The sequence below is a fragment of the Odocoileus virginianus genome, chromosome 24 (assembly GCF_023699985.2).
Source record: "Odocoileus virginianus isolate 20LAN1187 ecotype Illinois chromosome 24, Ovbor_1.2, whole genome shotgun sequence".
In the NCBI taxonomy this organism is placed as follows: Eukaryota; Metazoa; Chordata; class Mammalia; order Artiodactyla; family Cervidae; genus Odocoileus; species Odocoileus virginianus.
This window is the reverse complement of record NC_069697.1, coordinates 20,644,441-20,672,139: the sequence shown is the minus strand read 5'-3', so window position 1 is coordinate 20,672,139 and position 27,699 is coordinate 20,644,441. Positions and strand designations below refer to the sequence as shown.

The window sequence follows — 27,699 nt, the reverse complement described above, 5'->3', positions numbered from 1 at the left end:
AGGAAGGTTTATGGTTCTTAGTGTTCTACTGGACGCCATTGAAAATGTAAATTTAATTAGAAAAGACTTCTGGGGAAAAAAAAGACTTCTGAACTGAGTTATTTGTAAGGAATAATCTCTTTCAGGAAGCTTAAGTCCTTTAAATAAGGTTTTCATTCATTTTTCATCTATCCTTTATTGAATGCTTTTTAAAAAAAAAAAACTTTTTTGTATTGGAGAATAGCTGATTAATAATGTCGTGATAGTTTCAGATGGACAGCAAAGTGACCCAGCCATTGTTGTTCAGTTGTGTCCAACTCTTTGTGACCCCATGGACTGCAGTATGTCAGACTTCCCTGTCCATCACCATCTCCCTGAGCTTGCTCAAACTCATGTCCATCGAGTCAGTGATGCCATCCAACCATCTCATCCTCTGTCGTCCCCTTCTCCTCCTGCCTTCAATCTTTCCCAGCATCATGGTCTTTTCTAGTGAGTTGACTCTTCATATCAGATGGCTATGAATGTTTACTATAGCCAACCTTAGACAACAGTGATTCCTCCTGAATTATGTCTTCTGCCTTTTTTTTCAAAGGAACTATATCTCCAAGATAAGAAAGATTTAAGTTTTTTCTAGATAGGAGAAGAACATCTTAGAATTATTTCCCTTAGCAGCTGAGAGTGGCAAAGTTCCTGCCATTTTCCATTCCCCCCTGTTACCATATCTACCCCCAAATCAAAACCTAGTATGTCAAAAAACTTGTTCTTTTCCCCAGCTTCAGCTTCTTGAAATATCTGGGCCTTCGTACAGTTGGTAACTATGGACTATGTTAACTGACAGTGCTACTTACACCACATAGATGAGAAGTTAAGTGGATGGGGTGATGGCCTTGTCAGAAGTAGAGCCTCTGATGTCTGGTTGACTTTCCTGTTTTAGTTCACTTGATCAGATTGGTGATTTAAAAGACATTTTCCTCCCAAGATAAAAAAGCTTATCTATAAAATAAAGCTTTTAGTATGCCAAGGGTCATCATAGATCCTACAAAACATATATGTATATATAATGTATGTAACTCTTTTTAAATTGCTTTTTTCCCCCATGTCTCTCCATATATTCATAACTATGTTTGATATGGTTCCTACTTATGTGGTATTCTTTATATCACTTAGCCAGTAAATACTTACGGATTATTCCTAGCAACTTTGGAATTGCTTCAGTTTTATTATTTTAAAATACAGATACTTTCCATAGGCAAGAGCGTTCTCTCTCATTTTACTGAAGGGTATAACATACTATCTTTTTAAAGTATTTCTTTGCATTATGCTTATGCGTAACTGTCATGTATATTAACCATTATGTTTCTGTTGAAATTTACTAAAAATGACATAATAATTTGGGGAAATTGTTTTTTAAGTCTGTAGAAGAGAAGCTTTCTCTAGCACAGGAGGATTTGATATCAAACAGAAATCAAATTGGAAACCAAAATAAATTGATTCAAGAACTGAAGACCACCAAGACTACTTTAGAGCAAGATTTAGCAAAGAAAGAACAGCAATTGAAGGAACAGAATAAAGCACTACAAGATATGCAAAAAGAAACGGTATTTTATTTTCTGACTAAATCTAGAATCTTAGAGTTACAATGGCTATAGAGATCTAGTCAAATCTCTCACCCAGTATAGGCATCACCTTTATTTTTAATAGCTCTCTCAGATGGACTTATAGTTTCTTATAAAAGACTTTTGGTAATTGGAATTCTAATGCTAGGAAGTTCCTTGTCATTTCTGTCCATTTTCTTACTGCTTTTTAAGTTTTACAAACAAATCTGGTTTCTTACATGTTAGGCCCTTGGTTATTCAGTAACAGATATTATAGCCCCTCAACTGTTTCTCATGTAACATGTTATCCTCTGGATTTATTAATGAGGTAATAAAAGGTCTAGGAATAATTTGTAAGCTTGTTAAAAATTTTTGAAATTAAGAACCAATCTTTTCTAAGGGGAAGTAGGGGTGTATTTTGTATAAATGATGCTAGGTTATGAAGTTGAAAGCACTGTATTATGCTTAGTACATTTAATGATCAGTTAAAATTTTATATGAAAGGGAAATTCAGATTCTAGGAAACATTTTATTTTTGGTTTTATAATTGAAATCATATAGTTCCATCAGTTGATATATTCTGAAGTGTACAATTCCTAAAGTTCTTGGTATATCTTAAATTATGCAGTTCCTCGATTTTTTATTTTTTGGCTATACCAAAAAACCTGGGCCCTCAACAGTGAGAGAGTGGAGTCCTTGAATTACCTTTAATTTAAAAATTGGATGGAAAAAAGTTGGGGGATATTTTTGTGGTGATGGCACTGGTGAAGCTGGAATGAAATTTATAATTGGTGCCTCCAATTAGAAAATTCTGACAGAACTGTATAGTTTAGAAGCCTTTAATTACAAGGGGTTTAGATCAGGTAGATCTTGTTTTTAGTTTTTGATTCTACTTCTATTTATCTTCTCTGAGTCTTGGAGAATTAAAAAAGGAGAATTAAAAAGAGCTACCTGGTACAGAGATTAAGTTAGATGATGTATAATATTCCTCCCTAGGTGCCTTATATAAAGACAGTGATATAAAGATAAATCTTAATAAATGTAAGATGGCAGTTTTGGCTACACTTGAGCCAGACAGTTTTACAGTATTAACTATTTAATCCTACAGTCTTATTGTTTATATTGTATAAATAAGGACACAGAGGCAAGAGTAGGTAAGTAGTTTGCTTAACTTAGGTCACAAAGAGTCAGACACGACTGAACTGAACTGAACTTAGGCAGAAAGGGGCAATGACAGTCATAAATAGAAGCAATCATTTTTGTTATATTAATTTTAAGTATTTACTTTAAAATTATATAAATCATTTTTTCTATAGTCACTAAAAGAAAAAGAACTAGTAAATGAAAAATCTAAATTGGCAGAGACAGAGGAAATTAAGTATAGACAAGAAAAAGAAATTGCTAAATTGAGTGAAGAACTCAAGTCTCACAAGCAAGAAAGCATAAAGGTATGTGAAGACTGTTTTTCCTTTTGTACTGTATTAGTGTTGTTAAAGAGATACATGTGTGTGTGTGTGTGTGTGTATCTATATGTGTTTATGTGTGTAGAGATATACACACATACAGGCTGTATTTATCTGTTTATTTAGAACCTAGTATGTGCCAGGCACATTTTTTTTTAAATTGGAAGTTAATTATTTTACAGTATGGCGCTGGTTTCTGCCATATACCAACATAGATCAGCCACAGGCACACACATTGTTGTTCCTGACAAATACTCCTGCTCTCACAGTGTTCTTATACTGTAGTGTCTATACACATGTTGAAACTATGTTAACTTTGCTTCCAGATTATTGAATAAAGTAACCCCAAAAGTTTAAATTTTGTTGAGATGATAGTCAAGAGAGTTATCCATTAAGCTTATAGATAGTAAACTTCAAAATATGTGAGTTTAGGATTAGGATTTTAAGGGATTCTGTTTTTTAAATTGTTTTTCTTCCCTAAAATCCTTTAATCTGTTATTTAGAACATTTTTCTTAGCATTAGCATGGCTGGCGTGCCACTTAAAGAAATTGAATTGCTTATAATTTGCTTTTAAAGTGTTACTCATTTTCATAGAGAAAGGTTAGATTTTTCTCAGGTGGTATCATAATTACCTCTTGTGTCTATCAATATACTTGCCATTTTACTTTATAATTATCTCTTTATATCATTCTATTCTTATAGACTGACTTCCTAAAAGCAGGGAATGTATATAATTTATCTTTTTATGAATATCCCTAGAACCTAACAGTGTGTGATGCCTAAATGTTGACCAGTAAATGCTTGCGAAATGAAGAAAGGGAAAATAGGGGGGTAGAAATGTTTCATATAATTTAATCAAAACACATGCATTGCAAAGCATCAGCTGAATTTGAATGTTGAGGAGCAAATACATAATCTTGCACCTTTTTAACTGTTTGAAATACTGAACTTTAAGAATTTCCTAAGAGTCTAAAACTCATTGTATTGAGATAAGATGTATAAATTTCAGCTTTTTTTTTTTAAACTATAAAGGATGATTTATTTTGGTCTTACTTTTTCATAGGAAATAACAAATCTCAAGGATGCCAAACAGCTTTTGATTCAGCAGAAATTAGAGCTTCAAGGGAAAGTAGATTCCCTGAAGGCAACCCTTGAAGAGGAGAAGAAAACCCAGCAAATGCTAAAAGAGCAGATGAAAAAGGAAGAAGATGAGCTGAAGAAAGAGTTTATGGAAAAGGAAGTTAAACTGGTAAGTTAATGGTGGGAGGTGTGTTTTGCAATTGATTTTGTAAATTAATCCATTAGAGGATTGTTCTACATAAAAGTTATGATTCAAATGCTTACCTAACATTTTTTTTAGATTTTATTTTTAATTGGAGGATAATAACAATATTGTGTTGGCTTCTGGCAGTACAGCAACATGAGTCAGAATGGCCATCATCAAAAAATCTACAAACAGTAAATGCTGGAGAGGGTGTGGAGAAAAGGGAACCCTCTTACACTGTTGGTGGGAATGTAAATTGATAGACAGTATGGAAATTCCTTAAAAAACTAGGACTAAAACTACCATATGACCTGGCATTCCCACTACATTTTAATTAAGATAGAAGATGTGATTTGTTTAAATAGCTGACATGTGATTGGAAGTGTTTATTCTGTAATTATATTTCAGTTTATATAAGTGAAAGTTCAATAAAACAATTAAAAAAACACTTTTAGTGTCAGAAAAACAAGCCTATAACTATGTAGACTGAGGTAGATGGCATGAGTGCTAATCATGTTAAACTTGTTTAGTTAACTGAATGTTGATGTGGGCGAACGGAAACTGCAGCTTGGCCTTATGCTGACTAGAGTCTACTTTTCCTTCTCTAACTTGTGCATGCCAGATAGGAAGCATCTGGCTTTCCTCTGTTGAACTGAGTCCAAATATCCCCAGATAATTTGACTGCTAAATGTTTCCAGTGAAGAATTGCAGTTTCAGGTTCATGTGGTGATTTGAAGTAGTAGTAGTATTTTTTGGCAGTTTGATAGAGACAGGAGGATACATTTGGAATTTGAGACATAAGAAAATGCCAGCTTTTGTCTCCAGGGCACTTGCTATCCCTAACTATGTGTTCTTCCCCTGCTCTAGTGGGAAAAAGGAAAATCTCCAATTGCTTTACTTTAGCTTGATTTTGTAAGAGGCTTGCTGCCTCTCATTTCAGTCTTAAGACTTTTAAACCAGTTCAAATTATGCAGATATTTGTGGAATCAATTTTATTAGTGCCTGCTTTCCTGTAGATTATTATTTATGCTGCCATTGTTTAAAGTTCAACAACTTAAGTTTATTTTGCACTATTTTGTAGTAGGTTTTTTACCTACTGTTGTTCCTTTTCTCAGCATTCCGAAATAAAAGAAAAAGAAGTAGGAATGAAGAAGCATGAAGAAAATGGGGCTAAACTTGCCATGCAGATTACAGCATTAAATGAAAACTTGGGCACCATGAAGAAAGAGTGGCAGTCCAGTCAACGGAGAGTCAGTGAACTTGAGAAACAGACGGATGACTTACGGGGTGAAATTGCAGTACTGGAAGCGACAGTTCAGAATAACCAAGATGAAAGGAGGGCACTACTGGAAAGGTGGTTGATGTCTAGTGAAATTAGTTTATTTCCATGCTAAGTGATAAAAAGATTGTATTTCACATTAAAAAAATAGAAGTCTTGAGAGAAGTGCTCCTACAGGTTAAGCAGCCGTTTAAAAACTAACCCTTCCAACAATCATATAGGTGAAAGTAATGTATTATGTTTAGTCACTGAAGTGGTTATCTGTATACAGGGAAGGTCTGTAATGATTTTTTAAATTATTCCATTTTAGGTGTCTTAAAGGAGAAGGTGAAATAGAAAAACTTCAAACCAAAGCACTGGAATTGCAAAGAAAGCTGGACACCACCACGGCGGCAGTGCAGGAGCTAGGCAGGGAGAACCAGTCCCTTCAGGTGAGGCGGCTGCTCGGCCGAGAGCTTCCCTTAGTGACGAGCGTGTTTCCACATTGAAACAGAAAACCTCATACTTAATAACGCTTTTAAATGGCTGCTGAGTTGTAGCAGTACTGTAGGTATTAATGGATAATTAAATACAAGATTTATAGAATTTATCTGAGAGACCTCCAGAAGTGGAGAGCCATGTCATTCATGAGTTGCCATTATGGGAAAAGTGAAGAACACGGATGAATGAGTCCCTGTATGTTGAAGTGATCTCATTATATGCCCAGAGTTCCAAGGAAGGATTGCTTGATCCTTAGGATTAGAATGCATTGGAAATCATCAAAGGTTAGAAATTAACCAACACCTTTGAGGAATAACATTTGCTTTACTTATTGTCATTCTTGACCAAGGTATTTCTAATTTTTGAAAATGTATCCATTTTAAAACTTGGGGACCTAGTTAGAAATTATAAATCATTGTTTATAGTTTGGAGTACTATTTATTGAAACTTTTTCTCTTTAATAGATCAAACATACACAGGCGTTGACTAGAAAGTGGGCTGAAGACAATGAAGTACAAAACTGTATGGCCTGTGGGAAAGGCTTTTCCGTAACAGTGAGACGGGTAAATGGTTTTATTACTATGGTTCTGGATTTTATTCCTTGGTGACAATGTTTTAACCATCAAAATTGTCCTGCATTTGACAGACTTCAAAAGTTTTGCCATTTATTAATTTAATTTATAACTACAAAGAATAATTAAATTTCATGCACTCTAATTTCTTTTTAGCCCTTGTATTTCAGTTTTAATTTTAAATTGAATCATTGTCTTTCTACTGAGTTACTCTCTGGGATAATCATTTTCTGAACCAGTGCATTCATGGTCAACTCATGTTTTAGTCATTGCTGCATTCTCTTAAAGGAGAAAAAAGAGATAAAAAGAAATTCTAAATAATGCCATTATGTGATGTATTCTATAGAAGAAATTATGCCCAGAACATTTTGCAAATAGGAATAGTTTTTCACTTGACAGAGGTGCTTTATTAAGTACTTTATTAAGGCATTTATTAAAATCCTCTGAAGGTGGTTCTGAGAATTCCAAGATAAATTCCATATTTAATGTTTAGTATTTGATTATTAAATAGGAAGCATTCAAATTAACTAAAGGGATTAAATTGATATTGAAATTTTATATTATTAAATAGTATTATCAATCACTTGAAAGTTAATATACTTTCACAGTGCAAGTTTGCTTTCTTCTTATAGTCTCATAATACTTTTGGTATAGTTTTTATGCTTGAAAATGTTTAATTTTTGTCATTTACAGCATCACTGCAGACAATGTGGAAATATCTTCTGTGCTGAGTGTTCAACCAAAAATGCCTTAACTCCTTCTTCCAAGAAGCCTGTTCGTGTCTGTGATGCATGTTTCAATGACTTACAAGGATAATGGGTTATCACAACTTCAAAGTAATGTTACAGTAACATTAGATTTTTGATAAATGCACTTAATAGAGGCCCTGGACTACTACTCTTTGATTTGGACAGTGGTTGCAATACTAAACCAAATTAGAATTCGTATATTTTGGAATGTTATCAAGTAAAATTCTTCTATTTTTGTGAGACTTGAGTTCATCTTTCTCCATTTACCCCTGGAACAGCTTTCATGCCAAGTTTAGGAGTAGCCAATGAAATGTAAATAAATTTTGGATGGAAAATAGCAATGTATTTTTTTAAATATAATTTCATTGTTCAGAAATGGTATGAATACACTTCCATAGCTGCTTCTTTCTCCCAAATTTAGTGTATGGAAATGTATATGGGTGATGTTACCCTATCAGATATATTGCACAATAACACATCAATTATATTAAATATTCTCATTATAAAGTCATGCACAGAACTATAAAGCTTTCTTTTTTTCTTATATATAGGTCCATAGCTCAGTTGCATTGTTACAAATTTACTACTCAAGTGTTCTAAATACAGATTATGTTTAAGTATGTATTAACCATGAATTCAAACATGGTTTTTATGTTAACTATATTAAGTTCTCTTGGGTGGATTTTATGGCAATCTCTTTAAAATTAATTTGCTTATTTTATGACTATCCATATTTTATCTGTATTATGGCTATTCTCGGGTTGTATTTAAAGATTAGGGTTAATTTTTCTTTTTTGTCTTTCTAACTCATTTTTAAACTCCCACATATTCTTAATTACAAATCCTACAAAACTTACCCTCCTCACCCCCAGTTGGAAGGTGAGTAACATAAATTGTGTGATGGTCCTATTCTGTGTTTAAGTAGGAAGTCTTCTGAGATTAGCTTTCATTTCATATCCTCATTTTGTCTCTCCAGCATCTTCAGGAATCTGAATTTGCTTTTGTTAATGGATCTTCTTTTTAACCTTCTCAAGTATAGCTCAGCTTCACTGTAACTGTGTTGTAATTTTGCATCTTAAAGCTAGTAACTGGTATTGCTATAGACTTATCTGTGAAAACAAATATAAATCGGCAAGGAGATGTTAAATATCCTGTTTTATATTTTCTACTTAGCTAACAGGGAAGAGTTTTTTAAAGTTTTGAACTTGACTTAGATTTTAAAGGTTCTAAATTTGGGGTTTCATATCAACTGTGTATCTGTTTACTTCACAAAAATAATGCTATGAAATTATCTTGAAATAACAGTTGGATAATAGAGTATCGCCAAAAACAAATGTGTTTAGGAACCCCTATATTAAAACCAGAACTGAAACAGAATGACTAATTGAGGGTAATTAAAAATTGGCTTATTTGTATGCTAAACAATGGAATTAAAGTTTATCATAGTCTTAATGGGAAAATTGGAAAAACATCTGAAGAGTCATTAATATTGCTGTGTTACTCTGAGAAGAAATGTACAGTTATGCGTTCACTCAGTGCAGTCATTCGGTAATGGGGGAGGGTGGGACCTAATAATTCATTTACAGTAAGTGCTTTCAAGTATCATGCTGAAATGAAATTATCATGTTACATTCTTCCTATATGTATACAAACTAAAAGAGATTGCCATATATTCGTTAATTTAAAAACCCATTTAAGTAAACTGTTGTCAGTAGCTATCGAGGACCCTGACTGAGTCCTTGGACTCAGATAAATAACATACATCTTTGAGCATAAATGTTGAAGAAATACAATGGTTCCTTATTAAAAATAAGTTGGATAATAGAAACTATGCATTTTCATATACTTATAATTCAAATACTCTTAATTCTACACTTATAATTAATAAGCATGTTGGAATAACATTCACAGCACAGTTCTTTTTAATGATAATGAAATTTCCTGGATTAGAATATCTGTTCACTTCATCTCCTAACTGGGTGCACTGAAGGCCTTTCCCTGTCTTGTCCCCCCTGCCCACATAGTCATAACAAATACATATGTGTTTGAGTATTTTCTACTTTTCGTCTAGCTAATCTTACTTTATAAGCCCCAAATAATTTGACTACATATTAAGTAGAAGTGAAACCTAAAATTTAGCTACTAGTCTCACCAACAAGGTGTTTTAGAAACAAAAGGTTTTCTTTTTCTTTTAATTAAAAAGTCATTCTCTTAGTGCTTACTGGTTCTACATTTTAGATGTCTACTAGTACTCTGTCAGTGATTTAGAGCTGGCACATACGGAGTCCCAGCTTTAATGCAAAGCATATTGGCATCAGACGTTAGTAAATTCTAAGCCCCAGCACAGAAATGTGAGTTAATAATCAAGTCTTGCTGGGTTAGTGTACAATAAACTATACCTATGGAAATTTTAATAGACAAAGCTGCTGTTATAGGATTTATTTTGAAGAAAAAAAGAGGGAAACAAACACAAAAACCTCAACGCAGTGTATAATTTTGTTCAACTACCTCTTAATGCTGAATTAGATAGTTTAATAGCTTCCTCACAGTAATGTTAAATAGTAACTGCCAAATTTGTTAGTTCCCCATCTCTGTTGAAAATTATGATTATTTTATAGTTTGGAGAACTTTAAAGACATTTTTTTTTACCTTGCATTTGCATAAAGATGTTTAGCTTTTAAGTGGAGAGCAAATTATGATCATATATTTTGATATTATTCATGACCTATTTGACTTTTTTTTTTTAAATGCACTTTGGCTATGAAACCATGGATGATTTGATCCATAAGATTTAAATGTGCCATTAATTTAGTATTCCTAGACATGAGCTTGATGAATGGTATTCTGTGGTTATATAATGTGCCACACATTATTGTCTTAATTGCCCTTTGCCTGAATTTTAATCAGTTATTGTTGCAGATGTGAATATTGTGTATAAACTTACTAAATTTATGTAAAATTGTATAAAATTGGAAATAGCTAGGTTCTGTGTAGAAGTAATGAATTTATTGTAACATGACACAGTTATGTCTATGACATTCTGTACTTCCTGAACTGGATCATATTCATAGCTTCTGTAGATACTTTTGCATGAATATTTTTTCCTTTAGATTTTGGATTCATTGTATTGTTTACTATTTGTGATCATGTAGTTGTGCCTTATTTGTGAGAGAGTTTAGCTCAGTAAATACTGTGATTTCTAAACTCAGTGAGTGGAAGGTTATTGATTATAAATGTAACTGATAAATTACATAACATTTAAATCTGTATAAAGAACAATGGAAGGATCCTTTACTGAATTGTTGCTTTTTAAAAAAAAAATGCTAAAGACATTAAAAATCATTTCTTTCTAGTATTTCTGTGACCAAATTATTTTGTCAAATTATTTAAAAAGTGTAAAATGGTTAATATCTTATTTATAGACTTAGAACTTTGCACTTGGATATAGACAGTGGATGTGCTTTAATGTTCAACTTAGAATAGTAATTAGGTTCATAACTTCAAGAGAAATTACTAGTGCTATTTTGCTTCAGACATCTCCTTTTCACTCCATTATTGCAGAGAATTAGCAAAACTAAAAAATCTTAAATAATATTAATCCCTTGTTCATTGCACATTTAAATTTAATAGCTAGGTAACCACTTACTTTTCTGATGGCTTAATGTACTGTTGCTTTTTACCGTCCCCCCACCCTCAGGAACCGAAGTTTTTTCATTTTACTCTAATGTGTTTTCCTCTGAAGAGAATGTATATATCCTCAAACACTTATTAGATGTGTTCTTTTGTGAGCTTTATAGAATTCCACTTCAAATACATAGCATTATTCTTCTTTTAAATTTTATTGTGGTAAGAACAGTTAATATGAGATCTACATCTACCCTCTTTTAAGTGTACCGTACAACAGATCTCCCAAGCTCACTCATATTGCTTAACTGAAACTTTATGCCCAGTGATTGATTAGTAACTCTCCATTTCCCTCTACCCCCTGGCAACTATCATTCCACTCTTTGATTCTATGAACTTGAGTATTTTAGAAATCTCACATAAGTGGAATCATGCAGTATTTGTCTTTCTGTGACTGACTGACTTCCCTTAGCATAATGTCCTCAGGCTTCATCTATGTTGTTGCCTGTTTCAGAATTTTCTTCTTTTTCAAGGCTGAATAGAATTCCATTGTATGTACATACCAGTTTATCCACTCATCAAGGTTTTTTCCTCATCTTGGCTATTGTGAATAGTGCTGCAATGAACACAGACGTGCTAAGATTTCTTTGTATATAGCATATTCTAAAGCTGTTTTACATCTTAAATGATTAAATTTACATGTTAATTTAGTCAATCTTTTTTTTCTCCCTTTGATGAGATTTAAGGGAGAAATCAGTTTTGATACATACGTGTTATACTGGCCTCATGGAACTAAAAGGAATCTTGAGAGATCACCTAGTCCTAGTCCACTGCTCTTTTCCTAGGTTGGCTGATCTCTAGAAATCCCTGCAAGATGATTTTTTTCTAAAAAATACATAAATTAGTTTTCATCTCTAAGAACTTAAAATTTGTTCTCCTGTACCTTTGCCTTTTTTCTTTCTTAGGCACTGACAGTAGTTACTGGTTTTCCTTTCATTTTCACTTACTCCTAATAAATGCGACTTTATTACACAGAGGCGGTGACCCTCCCTTCTAATAGTGCTTGGCCCTTTAAAAGTGCTGTTACGTTGCACTTGTCTGCACTGCCTGGTTTACATGGTGAAACATGCCTTCTTCTCCAAGAATTAGTGTTCACATGACCTCCCCAAGCGTTATCCTCTCTATCCCATTCTCCAGCTTAAGGAGATCAGTTTAAGTATCATTTGTCTTGCTGTCCGAGTTAATAAATATACTACTTCCATTTTGGAAACTGCAGAAGGTACCATGTCTGAAGTTGTCTAAAATGAAAATCACAAATTTCATTCTGAGAATACAAACTAATTCCTTGCCTGCAGTTAATAGTATATTCTATCATGATAGTAATTCAACCTGCTTTTCTTGGTAAGAATTCTAATGATGTTTTAAGTCCTGCCAAATAAGATGCAGTGACGGTATTGTGCTAACTCACACACACATTCAAAACCAGAAAGTTTTATGAAAAACTGCATTATTCAAAAAGTGAGATTTAGAGAAAGATATGCTACTATTTCTATGAAACCTCCCAAGTAAAACTTAACTAGTAAAATTAGAATAGATAATTGCTTTTTTCTCAAAACAATGGAATTTAGTCTTTTGGGATTTTCTCCAAGTTAAGAGTATTATGAAGTATACCTGAGATAAGTAAACTGTTGGAGACTAGAAATTTAAAAACCTCTACTAAGATGAAGACATTATTATTCATTGCTTAGTATGTTAAAAGGGCAATCCAACTTTGTATGAGGTAGGATTGTAGAGCAGTAAAACTGACTTACAAACCAGGTAGGAGACTTGGTTTCATTACAGATAGACAGAATCAGATGCTAGAATTCATATCAGACCCAAGCAGTGGGCACTGTTTTCCACCTGACACTGCATCCACCTGATTATCCATTACAAATGGTAATAGCCGCATACTTCCCTCACCCCCTTTTCAAGCCTGCCTGAAGCATTATGAGATACTCTGGGATATCAACCTGTGTATATGTAACAAGAAATTCCTCAGGGTTCAAATTTGTTGAAGTCATTATTACTCTACCCTGAGGAGTACCTAGCTCAAATTCTGAAACTTCTTTAAAATGCTTATTCTAGGTCATCCCTAGGTTAAGTGCTGCAAGTTTGAATGAAAGAATACCTTAGTCCCTAATGTCTAAAAGGTGTGCCACTTGATTTAGGTCCCTAAATCTCCGAGGATTCTGCAGGCAAAGTGAATGAGGACATTTTCTTGGTTTCTTGACTCTTGGTGAAGCAAGAGATTGCTGCCGTTATTTGTGCTATCCATGTTCTCTGTTAAAGAAAAAATATAGTGAGAAGAGAATGTTAAACTGACAATTTCTCACATATTTGGATTAATATTTTCCTTTGTATTTGTTGACTTGCTCTTTAAAACCGAAGACCGATGAAACATTTGCCTGTCTCCCATTTTCTGTCTTAAATAAAATGTATCATAAATACCTCCAATCACATGAATGCAAATGGATTAGATGAGTATGGTATTCTGGGTAAACAGTTGTGAGTAATCAAGAAACCATAATAGTTAAGGATGACCAATTACAAAGGTGAGTATTGGGAATGTAAGTAGTTTGAAAGTTGAATTTCTTAAATATCCACTTTGTGTGGAAATAGAAGTTCTTAATCAGCTGGCATAACTTGAAAAGTAGGCTGAGGGAAGAAATCGAGTCCCTGAAAATAATGCAGGCTTCCATTAATTGGCCACACTGCTGTCCTGATGAAAGCCTACCAGGGAAAGACGAAAATGGAAACGTCTAAGATAGAGACACCAGAGTCAGATAGGCAGCCGCTCTTCAGCTCCATAGCTGTAAAAACTCGGGCCTATTTTCAAAGAGTGAAGAGAAGACTTGGTGGTTCATTACTGCAGAAGCCCCTCACTTAAGCTGGCATCATACTGTTTGCATACGGGGCTTTGAAATTGATTAGAACATCTTAAAAGCATGCAATCCAAAGCAGTTTTACCCTCATTTCCTATAGACCTCCCAGAAGTCAGAGGCAGCTCTTAAGCTGCTGCTGCAGGAGAAACAAGGGAGGCTGGGTCAACACTGGGGATATAAGAAAATGGTCAGTGCTGAGGTTTCTGAGCCTGATGTGGTTATTAGATACTCATATCCTTCCTGTCCTCCCAAACTTGACAAAACTTTCCTTTCACTGTTCCTTAATGAGTTTGGAGTGAGATTTTTTTCCCTCTTAGGTCTGAAGCATCAAAACCTACAAACCTGAAATACCTACCTTGATATTTTCCGTTTGGGCTTGTAATAAGAATGCTGCTATACATTGTCGATATCTGTTTTCATGTTGTATGAGGAAAGCATTTCTCAGCCCAAAGACTAGAAAAAGATTAAGGACAAGACAACAAAGCATTCAATATGAAATCCATAGTTTCTGAGCTTAAGAACCTGGATTTTTGTTTGTTTATTAATGTGTGGGAGTTTTCTGTCCTATGTCTATGAGAGTGCCCACTTAACTATGCAGACCTTTTCTTCCCTAGCCAAACAATTTCCGGGACTTGATGAAATACATTTGTGGCTTAAGTGATGGAAAATGTGTTCCTCCCCAAGGAAGAAATTTAGTGTATTAGATAGACTTTGTGTAAAATAAAATACTAATAGGAAAAATAATCAGTTTCTTTGACCCCCCCCCGCCCCCCCATTCCTTTTTTTGTACTTAAAGGCAAGTTAAACATCAAGACAAGGGTTAAACAAATTAACATGTGGCAAACATACAAAAACCACCTGAATGCTTCACAGCAATCTAAGAAAAGCAGCCCCCCCAAAAGATGGACTCAAATAAAATCCAACATCCACCAAATTATGTGAAATGTAAAACAAAAACAAAAAACGTTGGCATGGTTTCTGTGTTTGAAAGGAAATGGTCTGTTCTGTCGTTTCCTAGCATTTCTTAAAGAAACAACAGGAGATTTTCCTGGGAAAGCAGATTTTCCTCTCTTTTTATTAATACAGCTGGAGCTCTTAAAATGAAAGTTTGTCCTTGAATTATTTATACAATACTAGGGATAAAGTTCTGCAGTCTATATATTCTTTCTATAGTCAATTTATGTCTAGGAACAAAGCCAAACCAGGTCATACCAAGTACTACAGAGAGAAGGACAGGGTGCCTCTTCCTGGCTGATCATTAAGCTGATGCTTGTTCACAGTCATTATTCCTATTCCTTGAAGTTCGTGGGTTTAATTTATACTCACTGAGGCAAGTTGAGCCTCACTTCAGAATTGAAGCAAATATGAGACTTTTATTTTCTTAACTGTGAACTACTTAACTCTTACAAACTGTTAACAGTCCATTCCTCATAATTCCTAAATTCTACCACAACAAAGCCTGACAAGGTCATGAAATTCTGTCCAACTTTTCTGGGGTGAGAGAACTTAAACCTATTAAAATGACTTTCTGGAAAAAAGATCTGGCTGTGTTTGTTTAACTTCCTGATTTTTCTCCTTATAAATTCCCTGCAGCAAGTGAGGCTTTAAAGATCAGGTGGTTGTTCTTGGCTGGATTTCAGAATCCATTTTCCTCATAATTGTATCTGTAGTTCTCAGTTATTTAAGGTATCCCTCATCTATTTGGTTTGTAGTATAACTACTAAAGACTTCATAAGCAAAAGTATCTTGTGTGGTGAGGCTTAGAAGATAAAATAAGGTGATAAAAAAATTAAAAAAGGAGTAGCTCTTTTCTCCCTGATGTTCTAATAATTAACAATAGTTGACATCATTTATTAAGCACTTACTATCACTAGGCACAGTGCTATGTATTTTTTCCTTATTGTCATTTAAACCACACATAGACTTTATAAGATAGGAAAACTTAGCCCAAATCACCAAAACAATCTTGAGAAAGAACCACCTTGGTGCTGGAGGAATCAATGCTCCCCGAGCCCAGACTATACTGCGGTGACCGAAAGAGTATGTATGGTACCAGCACAAAAACAAACACACAGATCAATGAAAGGACAGGAAGCTCAGAAATAAACCCATGTACCTATGGTCAATTAATCTACAGCAAAAAAGGCAAAAATATATAATGGAGAAAGACAATCTCTCAAAAAAAATGAGCTGGGGAAACTGGACAGCAATGTGTAAAAGAATGAAATTAGACCACTACCTAACACCATATACACACCAAAAAAAAGAAAAAAAAAACACCTCAAAATGGATTAAAGACTTAAAAGTAAGACTGGATACTATAAAACTCCTAGAGGAAAAGATAAGTGGGATACTCTTTGACAAAAATAGCAATATTTATTTGGATTCACTTCCTAGAGTAATGGGAACAAAAGCAAAAATAAATCAAATGGGACCTAATTAAATTTAAAAGCTTTTGCAGAGCAAAGGAAACCATAAAAAGACAACCTACAGAAGAGGAGGAAATATTTGCAAATGATGCAGCTAACAAGGGATTAATTTCCAAAATAAACAACTTATACAACTCAGTATCAAAAAAGCAAATAGCCTAGTAAGAAATAGGCAAAAGACCTAAACAGGAATTTCTCCAAAGGAGACATACAGATGGCCAACAGGCACAAGACAGGATGCTCAACATCACTAATTATTAGAGAAATGCAGATTGTAACTACAATGAGGTGCCACTGCACACAGGGCAGAATGTCCCATCATTAAAAAGTCTACAAATAATAAATGCTGGAGAGGGTGTAGAGAAATGGGAATTCCCCCTACTCTATTGATGGGAATGTAAACTGCTGCGTCCACTATGGAAAACAGTATGGAGGTCCTATAAAAAACTAAAAATTACCAGATGACCCAGAAATCCTACTTCTGGGTATATATCTGGAAAAGACAAAAACTGAAATGATACATACACCCCAATGTTCATAGCAGCACTATAGTAGCCAAGACATTGAAACATCCTAAATGTCCATCAACAGATACACATAAACACACACACACACACACACACACACACACGAATATTACTCAGTCATGAAAAAGAACAGTGCCATTTACAGCAACATGGATGGACCTAGAGATATGTAAAGTGACATCTTAACAGAAAGACAAATACAGTATTTCTTATGGAATCTAAAAAAGGGATACAAATGAGCTTATTTACAAAACAGACTCAGAAAAAAAATTCGTAATTATCAAAGGGGAAAGGTAAGGGAGGGATATATTAGGAATCTGAGATTAACAGATACACACTACTGTATCAACATCGTGTCGGACTCTTTGCAATCCCATGAACTGTAGCCTGCCAGGCTCCTCTGTCCATGGAATTTTCCTGGCAAGAATACTGGAGTGGGTTGTCATTTCCTCCTCCAGGGAATCTTTCCGACCCAGGGATTGAACCTGCGTCTCTTGTGTCTCCTGCATTGACAGGTGAGTTCTTCACCATTGTACCTGGGAAGCCCCACTGTATCAACATGTGAAACAGATAAAGAGGCCTTCCCTGGTGGCCCAGTGGTAAAGAATCCACCGGCCAATGCAGTAGACATGGGTTCGATCCCCGATCCAGGAAGACCACACAGGCAGTGGGGCACCTAAGCCTGAGCGCCACTACTGAGCCTGTGCCCAAGAGCCCAGGAGCTGCAGCTACAGAGCCCACGTGCTGCAACGGACTGAAGCCGGCTGCCCTAGAGCCTGTGCTCTGCAACAGGAGCCACTGCAGTGAGAAGCCTGCACACTGCAATTAGAGAGTGGCCCTCACCTGCCGCAACCACAGAAAAGCCCAGGCAACAATAAAGACCCAGCACAGCCAAAGAGAGAATAAAAAGATAGATGAACAAGGACCTACTACATAGCACAGGGAATTAAATTCTTCAGTACCTTGTAATAACCTACAATGGAAAAGAGTCTGAAAAAAAAAGTGTGTGCGCGTGTGTGTATAAAATGGAACACTGCATACTTGGAACACTGTAAATCCACTATACTTCAATTTTTTAAAAAAAGTCAACTAATTCCAAATGAGGACACAGATTAGGTGTATTTTTCTAAGGTCACACAGCTTGTGAATGATACAGCCAGGATGTGAAACTAGGTTTCTGTCACTTCAAACACAATCCCTTTTTTTCAGACTTTATTCTGTTTCACCCTACAGCTATTCTGACTCAGGCACTGTATCTGAACAGTTAAAATAATTTAAATAATTTAAAAATTTAAAATAATTTAAAAACAAAAATGAAATGGTCATAGCAAATTAAAAAGTAACAAAACATGGTGGAAGTATGGTTTTAAAAAGGTACTGATTTTATTAAAGAAAGAAAAAAAAGGAATACAAAAGAAAAAACATGCCTCTTCCAAGGGAATCCTAGGATGTCAGGTTTCCCATAGATTCCAGCTGTCTGGCAGGGCTGTGGCTGACCTGAGCCCAAGCTGCTTCCCTCTCCTGCTGGGGGATCACACGCCTTCCTCGGCTCACATCCATAAATCCTGGCAGAATCTTCTAACTATGGCCACTCTAGTAAGAAGGCTGTGTCTCTCTGAGATGCCCCTTTCTAAGCTTGCTCAGGAAAGCTCTGTAATTTATGCAGATTTTGGCCTCTGATCTAAGAGGCCTTAAGGCCTGTCTAGCTGTTTTTCAGCAAAGCTTCTATTTCTTCTAAGTAGAACAGACAAGGGAAGCAGAAGGCTCTAGTTCTGGATGCAGGTTCCTCCCACCCCACCGGAGCCCTGCTGCTCTTGGGGAGAGTTTGGATACATTGAGGATTTAAACATTCAAATATAAAACCTAGTTACATAACATACTGCTGTAAACTGTGGTGTATTCATGGTGCAATGTTGCTGTGCTATGTATAGGCTGGTCCCCTGCTACTGACTAGGGACCAACCAGCCCAGGGCTGCTGCGCTGGGTACTGCAGGGCTTGGACTGTCCTCCCTGTCCTCTCCTCCTCTCTGCAGGAAGGCACTCCCCTCCTACTGTCTTTGCTGGTCTCCTATGAGCCTGTACCCAAGGCAGAAAGAGGCCTAATTCCTTTCGAACACTGCTGCCCTCCCACCCAGTACTAAGTCAGCCAAGATGTCCTTCAAGTCCCTCAGAGACCCAGGGCTTTCCTGAAAGGATGTATTGATTTTTCATTGTTCTGAGGACTCCATCTTTGTGACTCCGAGGCACGTAGAGAGTGCCTGGTTCTCAGGAAATGCTTGAAAAACAAAAATATATATTTCTGATCTATACACATGTGTATGTATGTATACATATTTCTATGTTTATTTCTGGCAATTTTCTATAGAGCAATTGCAGTAAAATATCTTAGGCTTTCCTAGCATGTCTTGGTTTACCAGTGCTTTAACATTGGTACTAAAATGATTAACAGACCTAATAATAGCCATCATTTATTGACTGCTTTACCTGCATTATTTAATTCTCATGAGAACCAACTGGGGAAGATATTATCTTGATTTTATCAAGATGAATTATGAACAAAGCTAGTGGAAGTGATGGAATTCCAGCTGAGCTATTAAAAATCCTAAAAGATGATGCTGTTAAAGTGTTGTACTCAATATGACAGCAAATTTGGAAAACTCAGCAGTGGCCGCAGGACTGGAAAAGGTCAGTTTTCATTCCAATGCCAAAGAAGGGCAATGCCAAAGAATGTTCAAACTACCATACAATTGCCCTCATTGCACACACTAGCAGAGTTATGCTCAAAATCCTTCAAACTAGGCTGCAGCAGTATGTGAACTAAGAAACTTCTAGGTGTACAAGCTGGGTTTAGAAAAGGTAGAGGAACTAGAGATCAAATTGCCAATATTTATTGGATCATAGAGAAAGCAAGGCAATTCCAGAAAAACATCTACTTCTGCTTCATTGACTATGCTAAAGCCCTTGACTGTGTGGACCACAACAAACCGGAAAATTCTATAAGAGATGGGAATACCAGACTGCCTTACCTCTCCCCTGAGAAAGCTGTATGAAGGTCAAGAAACGACAGTTAACTGGACATGGGATAACTGACTGGTTCACACTTAAAAAAGGAATATGACAAGGCTGTATGCTATCACCCTGTTTTTTAATGTATATGCAGAGTGCATCATGCAAAATGCCAGGGTGGATGAATCGCAAGCTGGAATCAAGATTGCCAGGAGAAGCATCAGCAACCTCAGATAGTCAAATGACAACCACTCTAATGGCAGAAAGTGAAGAGGAACTAAAAAGCCTCTTGATGAGGATGAAAGGGGAGAATGAAAAAGCTGGCTTAAAACTCAATATTCAAAAACTAAGATCATAGCATCAGTCCCCTCACTGCATGGCAAACAGAAGGGCAAAAAGTGGAAACAGTGACAGATTTTATTTTCTTGGGCTCAGAAATCAGTGTGGATTGGTGACTGCAACCATGAAATTAAAACACTTGCTCCTTGGAAGGAAAACTATGACAAACCTAGACAGTGTATTAAAAAGCAGAAACATCACTTTGCCGACAAAGGGCCATACAGTCGAAGCTATGGTTTTTCCAGTAGTCATATACGGATGTGAGAGTTAGATCATAAGAAAAGCTGAGTGCCAAAGAATTTTGATTTGTAGGACTGGAGTGCTAGAGAAGACTCTTGAGAGTCCCTTGAACAGCAGGGAGATCAAACCAGTCAATCCTAAAGGAAATCAACCCTGAATATTCATTGGAAGGACTGATGTTGAAGCTCCATACTTTGGCCACCTGATGCAAAGAGCTGACTCACTGGAAAAGACCCTGATGCTGGAAAGACTGAGGGCAGGAGGAGAAGGGGATGACAGAGGATGAGATGGTTGGATGGCATCACCAACTCAATGGGCAAGAGTTTGAGCAAAATCCAGGAAGTAGTGAAGGATAGGGAACCCTGGCATGCTGCATCCATGGAGTTGCAAAGAGCTGGATTATGACTTAGCAACTGAACAACAACTGTGGCTTAGAAAATTTACATATTGAATTGGCCCATAAGTTTTAGTTAGGTTTTTCCGTAAGATCTTACAGAAAAGGCAGAATGAACTTTTTGGCCAACCCAATACCTTGCACACAGTCACACTGTTAGCAAGGGACAGAGCTGGGTCATCCAAGTGTTGGAAGCAAGTCCAGTACTCTTTCCATAACTAGCCTGTAGAATGTGTGATATTTAACTACATAGAAACTCAGTATTATCTTTGTCGAAGATTTAAATTGGATTCATGTCCTGCTATCAAAAAAGGCCAACATTACACTCTGGGATGGCAAAGAGTTGAGCTGAATGATGGAAATAAGACACATACCTGACACGTGGAGGGGATCGAGACCTCTGACAACCAGTCTGTCTAGTGGAATGGGCTGGTCGATGACTGTACATGAGCCGCCCTCTCTGATTACTGCCTGCAGCTCAGCAGTAAGCGAAGGGCACATTAAGCCAGGGTCTGAGCCTCCAAGTTTCTAAATTTAGGAGGAAAATAATGCAAAAAACAGGAAATAAACACTGACACATACTTAACAGTACACCCTTAAATAAACTGATTTTTAGAAACAATTGTTTGAAATCCAGCTTACTATTTTTTTAGGATCTTGAAAAGCATTTCCCAAAGTACACAGTGATTTAAAGCACAGTGTTTCTGAGCCCCAAGTTTAATCACCTGAATAAATAAATGGTTAATTCCATAGCTTGGAAACATTAAATCACCATCACATCACTGGAAAGATCTTCATTTCCAGTATCCCTCTGTAGTACTGAGTTAAATGAATGACAAAGAGGAGCCTCATCTGGGCCCACTCTATCTATGGGATCTTACACTAAAATCTAAATAAATAGACTCCATGCTCTATGATTTATAAATAACTGAAATTGTTTTGAATATATATGCTAAATTAAAAGAAAAAGGATGTCAAAAATTGTGATGTACATGAAGCAATCTGTGCACTAAATAACAAAGAGAAATGAAAACACAATATTCTTTATTTCTTCTTCCAAAAAAAGAGTGACACCTGATGTCTCCTCTGGGTGGTTACTTCTGCTCCTGTGAAGTCAATAAAATTCTCAGATTTATCAGACAGAAGAATTTAAAGGGGGATTTAAAACAGGTAACATTCCTTATTTCAGAATCAAGTTGTGAAGCGTGGAAGCAGAATATTATAACGTGGTCAGTAATGAGTCACGGGCTCTGATCTGTGCCACTATGTAAAGAGAAGGTAAGCTGTGCTTAATGTCAGGTTTTGGAAGGGGACAGAGATTTTTCAGGGCTTGACCTGTTCAGACATGCTAGTCTGGCAGCTAAAATCAGGAGTCCATCCAAGTTTCGAAACTGACTCTTAGTGTCTCCAACAGCCACTCCCTCCCCAACCACTGGTCAACTACTCACAGATTGATTAATTGGTATCTATTTTACTGCTTGTGAGCTAAGTCACTTCAGTTGTATCCGACTCTCTATGACCCTATGGACTGCTCCTCTGTCCATAGGATTCTCCGGGTAAGAATACTGGAGCGGGTTGCTAATCCCTCCTCCAGGGGATCTTCCTGACCCAGGGATCGAACCTGCGTCTCTTTTGTCTCCTACATTGGCAGGCGGGTTCTTTACCACTAGCGCCAAGTGGGAAGCCCATTTTTTAAAATTGAGTATAGGCTCTTAAATTATTTAGCTTCACTAACCAACATGCCACTTTCCTGGTGGCTCAGTGGTAAAGAATCTGCCTGCTAATGCAGGAGACATGAGTTTGATCCCTGGGTCAGGAAGATCCCCTGGAGAAGGAAATGGCAACCCAACTCCAGCATTCTTGCCTGGAAAATCCCAGGGACAGAGGAGCCTGGTGGGCTACAGTCCATGGAGTCGCAAAAGAGTTGGACACGACTTATCGACTAAAACAACGAACAACAGAGACCAACATGCCATCTGGAAGCTGAGAGTATTAAAATATCCGAGAGATCCAGTCTCATGGTCTCAACATTGGGGTAAGGCTAGCCACTGAGTGAAAGAGCGAGTGGGTTAGAACATTAAGTATCTCTGATGGCCAAGGAGAAACTGCAGCTCTTCCCACCTCCAAGGGCTGCAGAAAAGGCCCCTTCCTGAAAGTACTTGCCTCAGTCAGGGAACAGACTGTGAAATGGGAAAGTGGTAGACCATGAGACCCATGGCTTAACGGGGAGTAACGACAACAGTGGTAACAATTAATACTAGTCTTAGAAGAGATTTTGTGGCTCTAGCCCTTGGTGACTCATTTTTTCCCTGTGATGCCAACTGTACATCTGTTTGGCATCTGCAGTTCTTAACTACAGGTAGACTCTGAGAGACCAGGGCCCCTTCCCACCCGCAGCCCCCTACATCATCACTTCTCAGGAAGGAGGTGCACTTTCAAACGAGAATGCATTTGGCAGATGGTTTCAAGAGGCCCCCTGCTCTGACAACTTTCACTGTGGTGGACAATGTGGATGAGGAAAAGGCTGATATGGACAAAAGGATCTTAATTTCATTTGTTGAGGCTGGCCAGGCATAAAGTCCTGTGGCTTCTGGGACTCCCCTCAACGGACTTGAGTCATTCTAAAAATACACACACCCTTTGGCATCCTTACGAAATGGGACTTGCTTTTGTTACTGACGTTTTTCAGTTCACAACTCTATGACAGAAAAAGTCAATACTTTCAAATGCCTCCATTTTATGGAGGGTAAAGTCCGATTTGAAGTACATGAATTTTTTCTCTTTTTAACGACTTATTCAAAATATCTCTAAACTCATTCAACAGACTTATTTAGAAACAACAGATTTTTACCTTTTTGTTGCGTTTAGTTTTCGTAACTAAGAGGAAATCATCAAAGAGAAACAGATAAACATCTAGGAATCTTGTGCTTTCTGAGGAAAGAAAGAAGATGAAATTGGGTCTGGAAATAGCAAGCAAAAGTTTTTTTTTTTCTTTTTAAATCAAAGAAACCCTTTAGAAAACAACACAGAACAGGGATCTGGGTGTAGGAGACTCAGGGGGCTCCAATCATGTGGGTCAGAAAACTGCATTACAACTGAGCTGATTTCTACCTAAAGCAGGGACCTGATGTGAGCTCACACTTCCAACTTTAAAGATATTAGTGATGCATTTCATGTGGATCTAAGATAACTTGGGTGATATTTGTAGCAGTTTCAGCTAAGCCAGGACATATCTATTGACCAACAGTACACCAGCATTTTTGCCTCCTGACTCATTCGGGTGTCACTGGCAAAGGTATACATTACTAGAGAAAAGGCACTTTGTCACTGCTGTGGACTGAACTGCATAGCCCCCCAATTCTTTGTGGAAGCCCCAACCCCCATTGTGTACTCGGAATAAGGAAGTAATTAAGGTTAGAAGAAGGCTTAAGGGAGGACCCTGGTGAATATCACTCAAGAGGACACGCCAAGGCACGTGCACGCTCTCTCTGCCACGCATGGACACTGAGAAAGCTGGAAAGAGAGCTCTCACCAGGAACCACATCAGCAGGCAACTTGATCTTAGACTTCCACCCTCCAGCACTGTGAGAAATAAACGTCTCCTGTTTAAGGCACCCAAACTGGCAGCATTTTGTTATGGCAGCCCTTGCTGATTAAGAGTCATTAAAACAATTTGCTTCGAGTTTTGCAATGTGTCTATACATGTTTAAAGTCTTCATGTAGCTTTATATTTACCTTTTCTTAATATCACTTTTGATGATAACTGAAGACAAATAGGCTTTTCTGCTTTTCCCTAAGGAGACAGCAGTAGAAGGGAAAAATATTGGAGAGATGGCTCCCCTTCTTGATTTAACTATCCTTTAGAAATTAGAAATGGTTAAATTTAAATGATTTTAGAGGAAAGGGCAGTCCTTTCAGAGGGGGATGTGACAGGCACTTAAAAGGAAATATAAGAAAAATCAAGTAAATATTTTTTATTATTGTTTGTTCGTTTATATTATTCTAGAAGTTCTTTCTTGTATATCCTGGAAATACAATGTCTAAGGTTAAATTAATAGATACAATATCTAACTCTCCCCTTCTTTAAGTTTAGAGGAAAGATACTTCCTATATCTGCCCTGAAGAGAAATTAGATATTTTATTCAATCTTGAATTATCCTTGAATATTTTTTAAGTGTTTTCCATCACTACTAGAAACTCCTTTTGGCAAACTGGGCTGTGGCACAGACTGCCGGTGGTCTCTCAGAAACAATTCTTATTTTGTAGTAATGAAATTTCCAAGTTTTAGTGGGTAGATGTTAACTGTGAACAAATACATGTGCCAGCTTTCCTTGTAGCTGAATGTGACGAAGTGGCTGAATTCTGACCAATGGGATAGGAGTTAGAATGTGGGCAGGATTCAGTCACTTGGTCACATTCAGCTACGAGGAAAGCTGGCACGTATACTTCCAAGCAGCCACCTGTGCATCAATGATTAAGGCAGAATCTTGCCCCTAAGAGCTTTAACTGTAATAAGAGCAGACACATAATAAACACAGACAAGATTTGAGATAAATTCAAGAACTGACAGTGCTAAAGTAAAGATGGGATTATGAAAGAGGATGACCAAAAGAGGGACACTGTAGGCCTAAAGCCAGAGTATTCATATTCACTATCCCAGGAGTCTGAAGCTACGGGTCACACGACCAGTTCTGAGACTTACTAACTGGTGAGGTTCTAACTCGGTTCGGTCTTTCTCTCACAGAGCCTGAACTGTGGGGTTCCCATCACACTGCGGGGCTTCCCTGGTGGCTGAGCTGGTAAAGAATCTGCCTGCGATGGGAGAGACCTGGGTTCGATCCCTGGGTTGGGAAGATACCCGGGAGAAGGGAGAGGCTACCCACCCCAGTGTTCTGGTCTGGAGAATTCCATGGCCTGTACGGTTCACGGGGCTGCAAAGAATCGGACACGACTGAGCGACTTTCCCTTCACCTCACCGCACCGCTGGGGACGGAGCAGCCCCACCGGCTCACGCCAGCTCTGCAGCGGCCGGGACAGTGGCTGCTCGGCCATCACACCGGCCTGAACTTCACTCACTCCTATTTAGAAACACCAGTCTGTGGGGGCAGTGCATCTGTGGAAGTCATGTGCTGACATGAATTCCGATGGGAAACTGGTTAAACTTCAAAAGTTATAAAAACGTGTACCTTCTGGGAATGAGAAAATGCACTTATTTAACCTTAACACCCCAGTTTTTAAGGCTAGAACAGATTCTGAAACATAGTAGTAGGTATCATCATTATCATTGTTATCACCACCATCATCACCAACATTTACAGAAGAGATTAAGGAAATTTAAACAATTTCCCTAAAGCCCACCATTGGTGCTAAAGCCCCTAATTCTTGGTCCAGTGCTTTCCCCATTCAAAACAATATCCTATTTCTTCTTTATTACCCCCACATGTCCATACCAACTCTGAGTCAAAGTCCCAGTGACTTTCAACTTGATATGACACTCCTGTATGGCGACGCCTCCCCCTCTGATGAAACCTGACTAACAGCATATACTGTTAGACAGGAGCCTGGTGTGACTAATATTTACACAGGTCTTCCTTTTTGATCCACACCCATTTCTAACATTTTAGGATAGGCTACTGCAACTCACTGTGTTGGGGAAGTTGGTGGACACAGGGAAGAGGTGAAATAAAATCTCTGATAATTCCAGGCAGAGGCCAAATTTTGGAGGGAAAGTCATATGACTGTACACAGAACTGTGTTTTGCTTCCTTACTTTTGGTTTTGGTTGGATTTGGCTTTGTCACAATGATATAGTTATTTCTGAAACTGTAAATAACATTAAAGAAAATGTAAAACTGCTATCTTTTCAAAGGCAAGTGGGGGCAGCGGGAGTCTACAGGTGGAGAATGGTTGAGAAACAAAGACCCAGACTCTTCCCACCTCACCCTGCTTCACTGGAGCCTTCAGGTTGGTCTCTCTGCTTTGTCTCCTCCAGCCACTTTACACACTGCTTTTCAGAACTCGTTCTTCAACAACTTTTAACCCTATTATGTCCCTGTGTGAGGACCCAGTGGCCTCCTGGTATCTGCAGTTTCCTGGCTGGATCCCTCTGGCTTCCAAGGCAGTCGCAAAAATTCTGGAAGCCAGCTAGGCTGAAGCAGCCTGTTGGCTTGGGTCTGAATGCTGCCATTAACTTGGCAAATGACCTTGAATGTGTTATGTAACTTCCCTGTATTTCTCCTGTGGCATGGGATTAAATGGAACTTCTCTGCATGACCTCACTGACAGGAGAAAATGCACGCAAAACTCCTTTGCTGTGAAACATCAGGTGCATCGATCTTCCTGAGTGGGCAGGGCTTATGTCCCAGCTGACATCGAACACAATCTTGAAAACAGAGCAGATTCTCAACAGATGTGTACTGAATAAGCACTTACTGCCCAGCACCCCCTACCGACAAGATCTCAAACGACTATAAACACACAATCTCACATCCTACAGGGCTTCACACACTGTAGGTGCTCAATCGAGATTTTGTGAAGCAATGAATCAATGAATGAAAGCAAATCTTACTTCAGTTGGGCAGCCTTTCTGATCATGACATTTACTGAGCACTGACTCTCTACCAACTATTCTTCCAAGAGCTACCTACATCCAATAGCTCACTTAAATCCTCACAAGAGGGGAAACTGCAGCATGGGGAGGCTGCTGAACAAGGCTCCTGGTTACAGAGGCAGCAAACGTGGAGCTGGGAAGGGAGCCTGGCAGGCAGCTTGGGGCACACCCTCTTACACGCTCAGAGCCTCTTCTTCCAGGCGGCCTCTGCCTCCAAGCCTTTTC

General features: G+C 37.5%; 2 protein-coding genes across 6 annotated transcripts in view; one reads left to right on the top strand and one right to left on the bottom strand.

The window, feature by feature from the left end:
• EEA1 (early endosome antigen 1) overlaps positions 1–10,737 on the top strand; it is a 125,285-nt gene extending 114,548 nt beyond the window's left edge. For all 4 annotated transcript variants that reach the window (XM_020868948.2, XM_070454319.1, XM_020868949.2 and 1 more), the window contains 7 exons: positions 1,392–1,577; positions 2,891–3,022; positions 4,102–4,287; positions 5,418–5,656; positions 5,892–6,012; positions 6,526–6,624; positions 7,327–10,737. In XM_020868948.2, coding sequence (XP_020724607.2) covers positions 1,392–1,577; positions 2,891–3,022; positions 4,102–4,287; positions 5,418–5,656; positions 5,892–6,012; positions 6,526–6,624; positions 7,327–7,449 — 1,086 coding nt within the window. In that variant the 3' untranslated portion in view covers positions 7,450–10,737. The remainder of the gene's footprint in view (positions 1–1,391; positions 1,578–2,890; positions 3,023–4,101; positions 4,288–5,417; positions 5,657–5,891; positions 6,013–6,525; positions 6,625–7,326) is intronic.
• A 465-nt stretch (positions 10,738–11,202) lies between these two features.
• PLEKHG7 (pleckstrin homology and RhoGEF domain containing G7) overlaps positions 11,203–27,699 on the bottom strand; it is an 87,438-nt gene continuing 70,941 nt past the window's right edge. Inside the window, exons 13-17 of one of the 2 annotated variants that reach the window (XM_020868952.2) lie at positions 23,717–23,796; positions 21,240–21,393; positions 14,286–14,383; positions 13,177–13,328; positions 11,203–11,622 (exon numbers count right to left, since the gene is read on the bottom strand). In XM_020868952.2, the coding sequence (XP_020724611.2) occupies positions 13,221–13,328; positions 14,286–14,383; positions 21,240–21,393; positions 23,717–23,796 (440 nt within the window). In that variant the 3' untranslated portion in view covers positions 11,203–11,622; positions 13,177–13,220. Of the gene's footprint in view, positions 13,329–14,285; positions 14,384–21,239; positions 21,394–23,716; positions 23,797–27,699 lie in introns of both variants that reach the window. The other variant, XM_020868951.2, reaches the window with a different exon arrangement.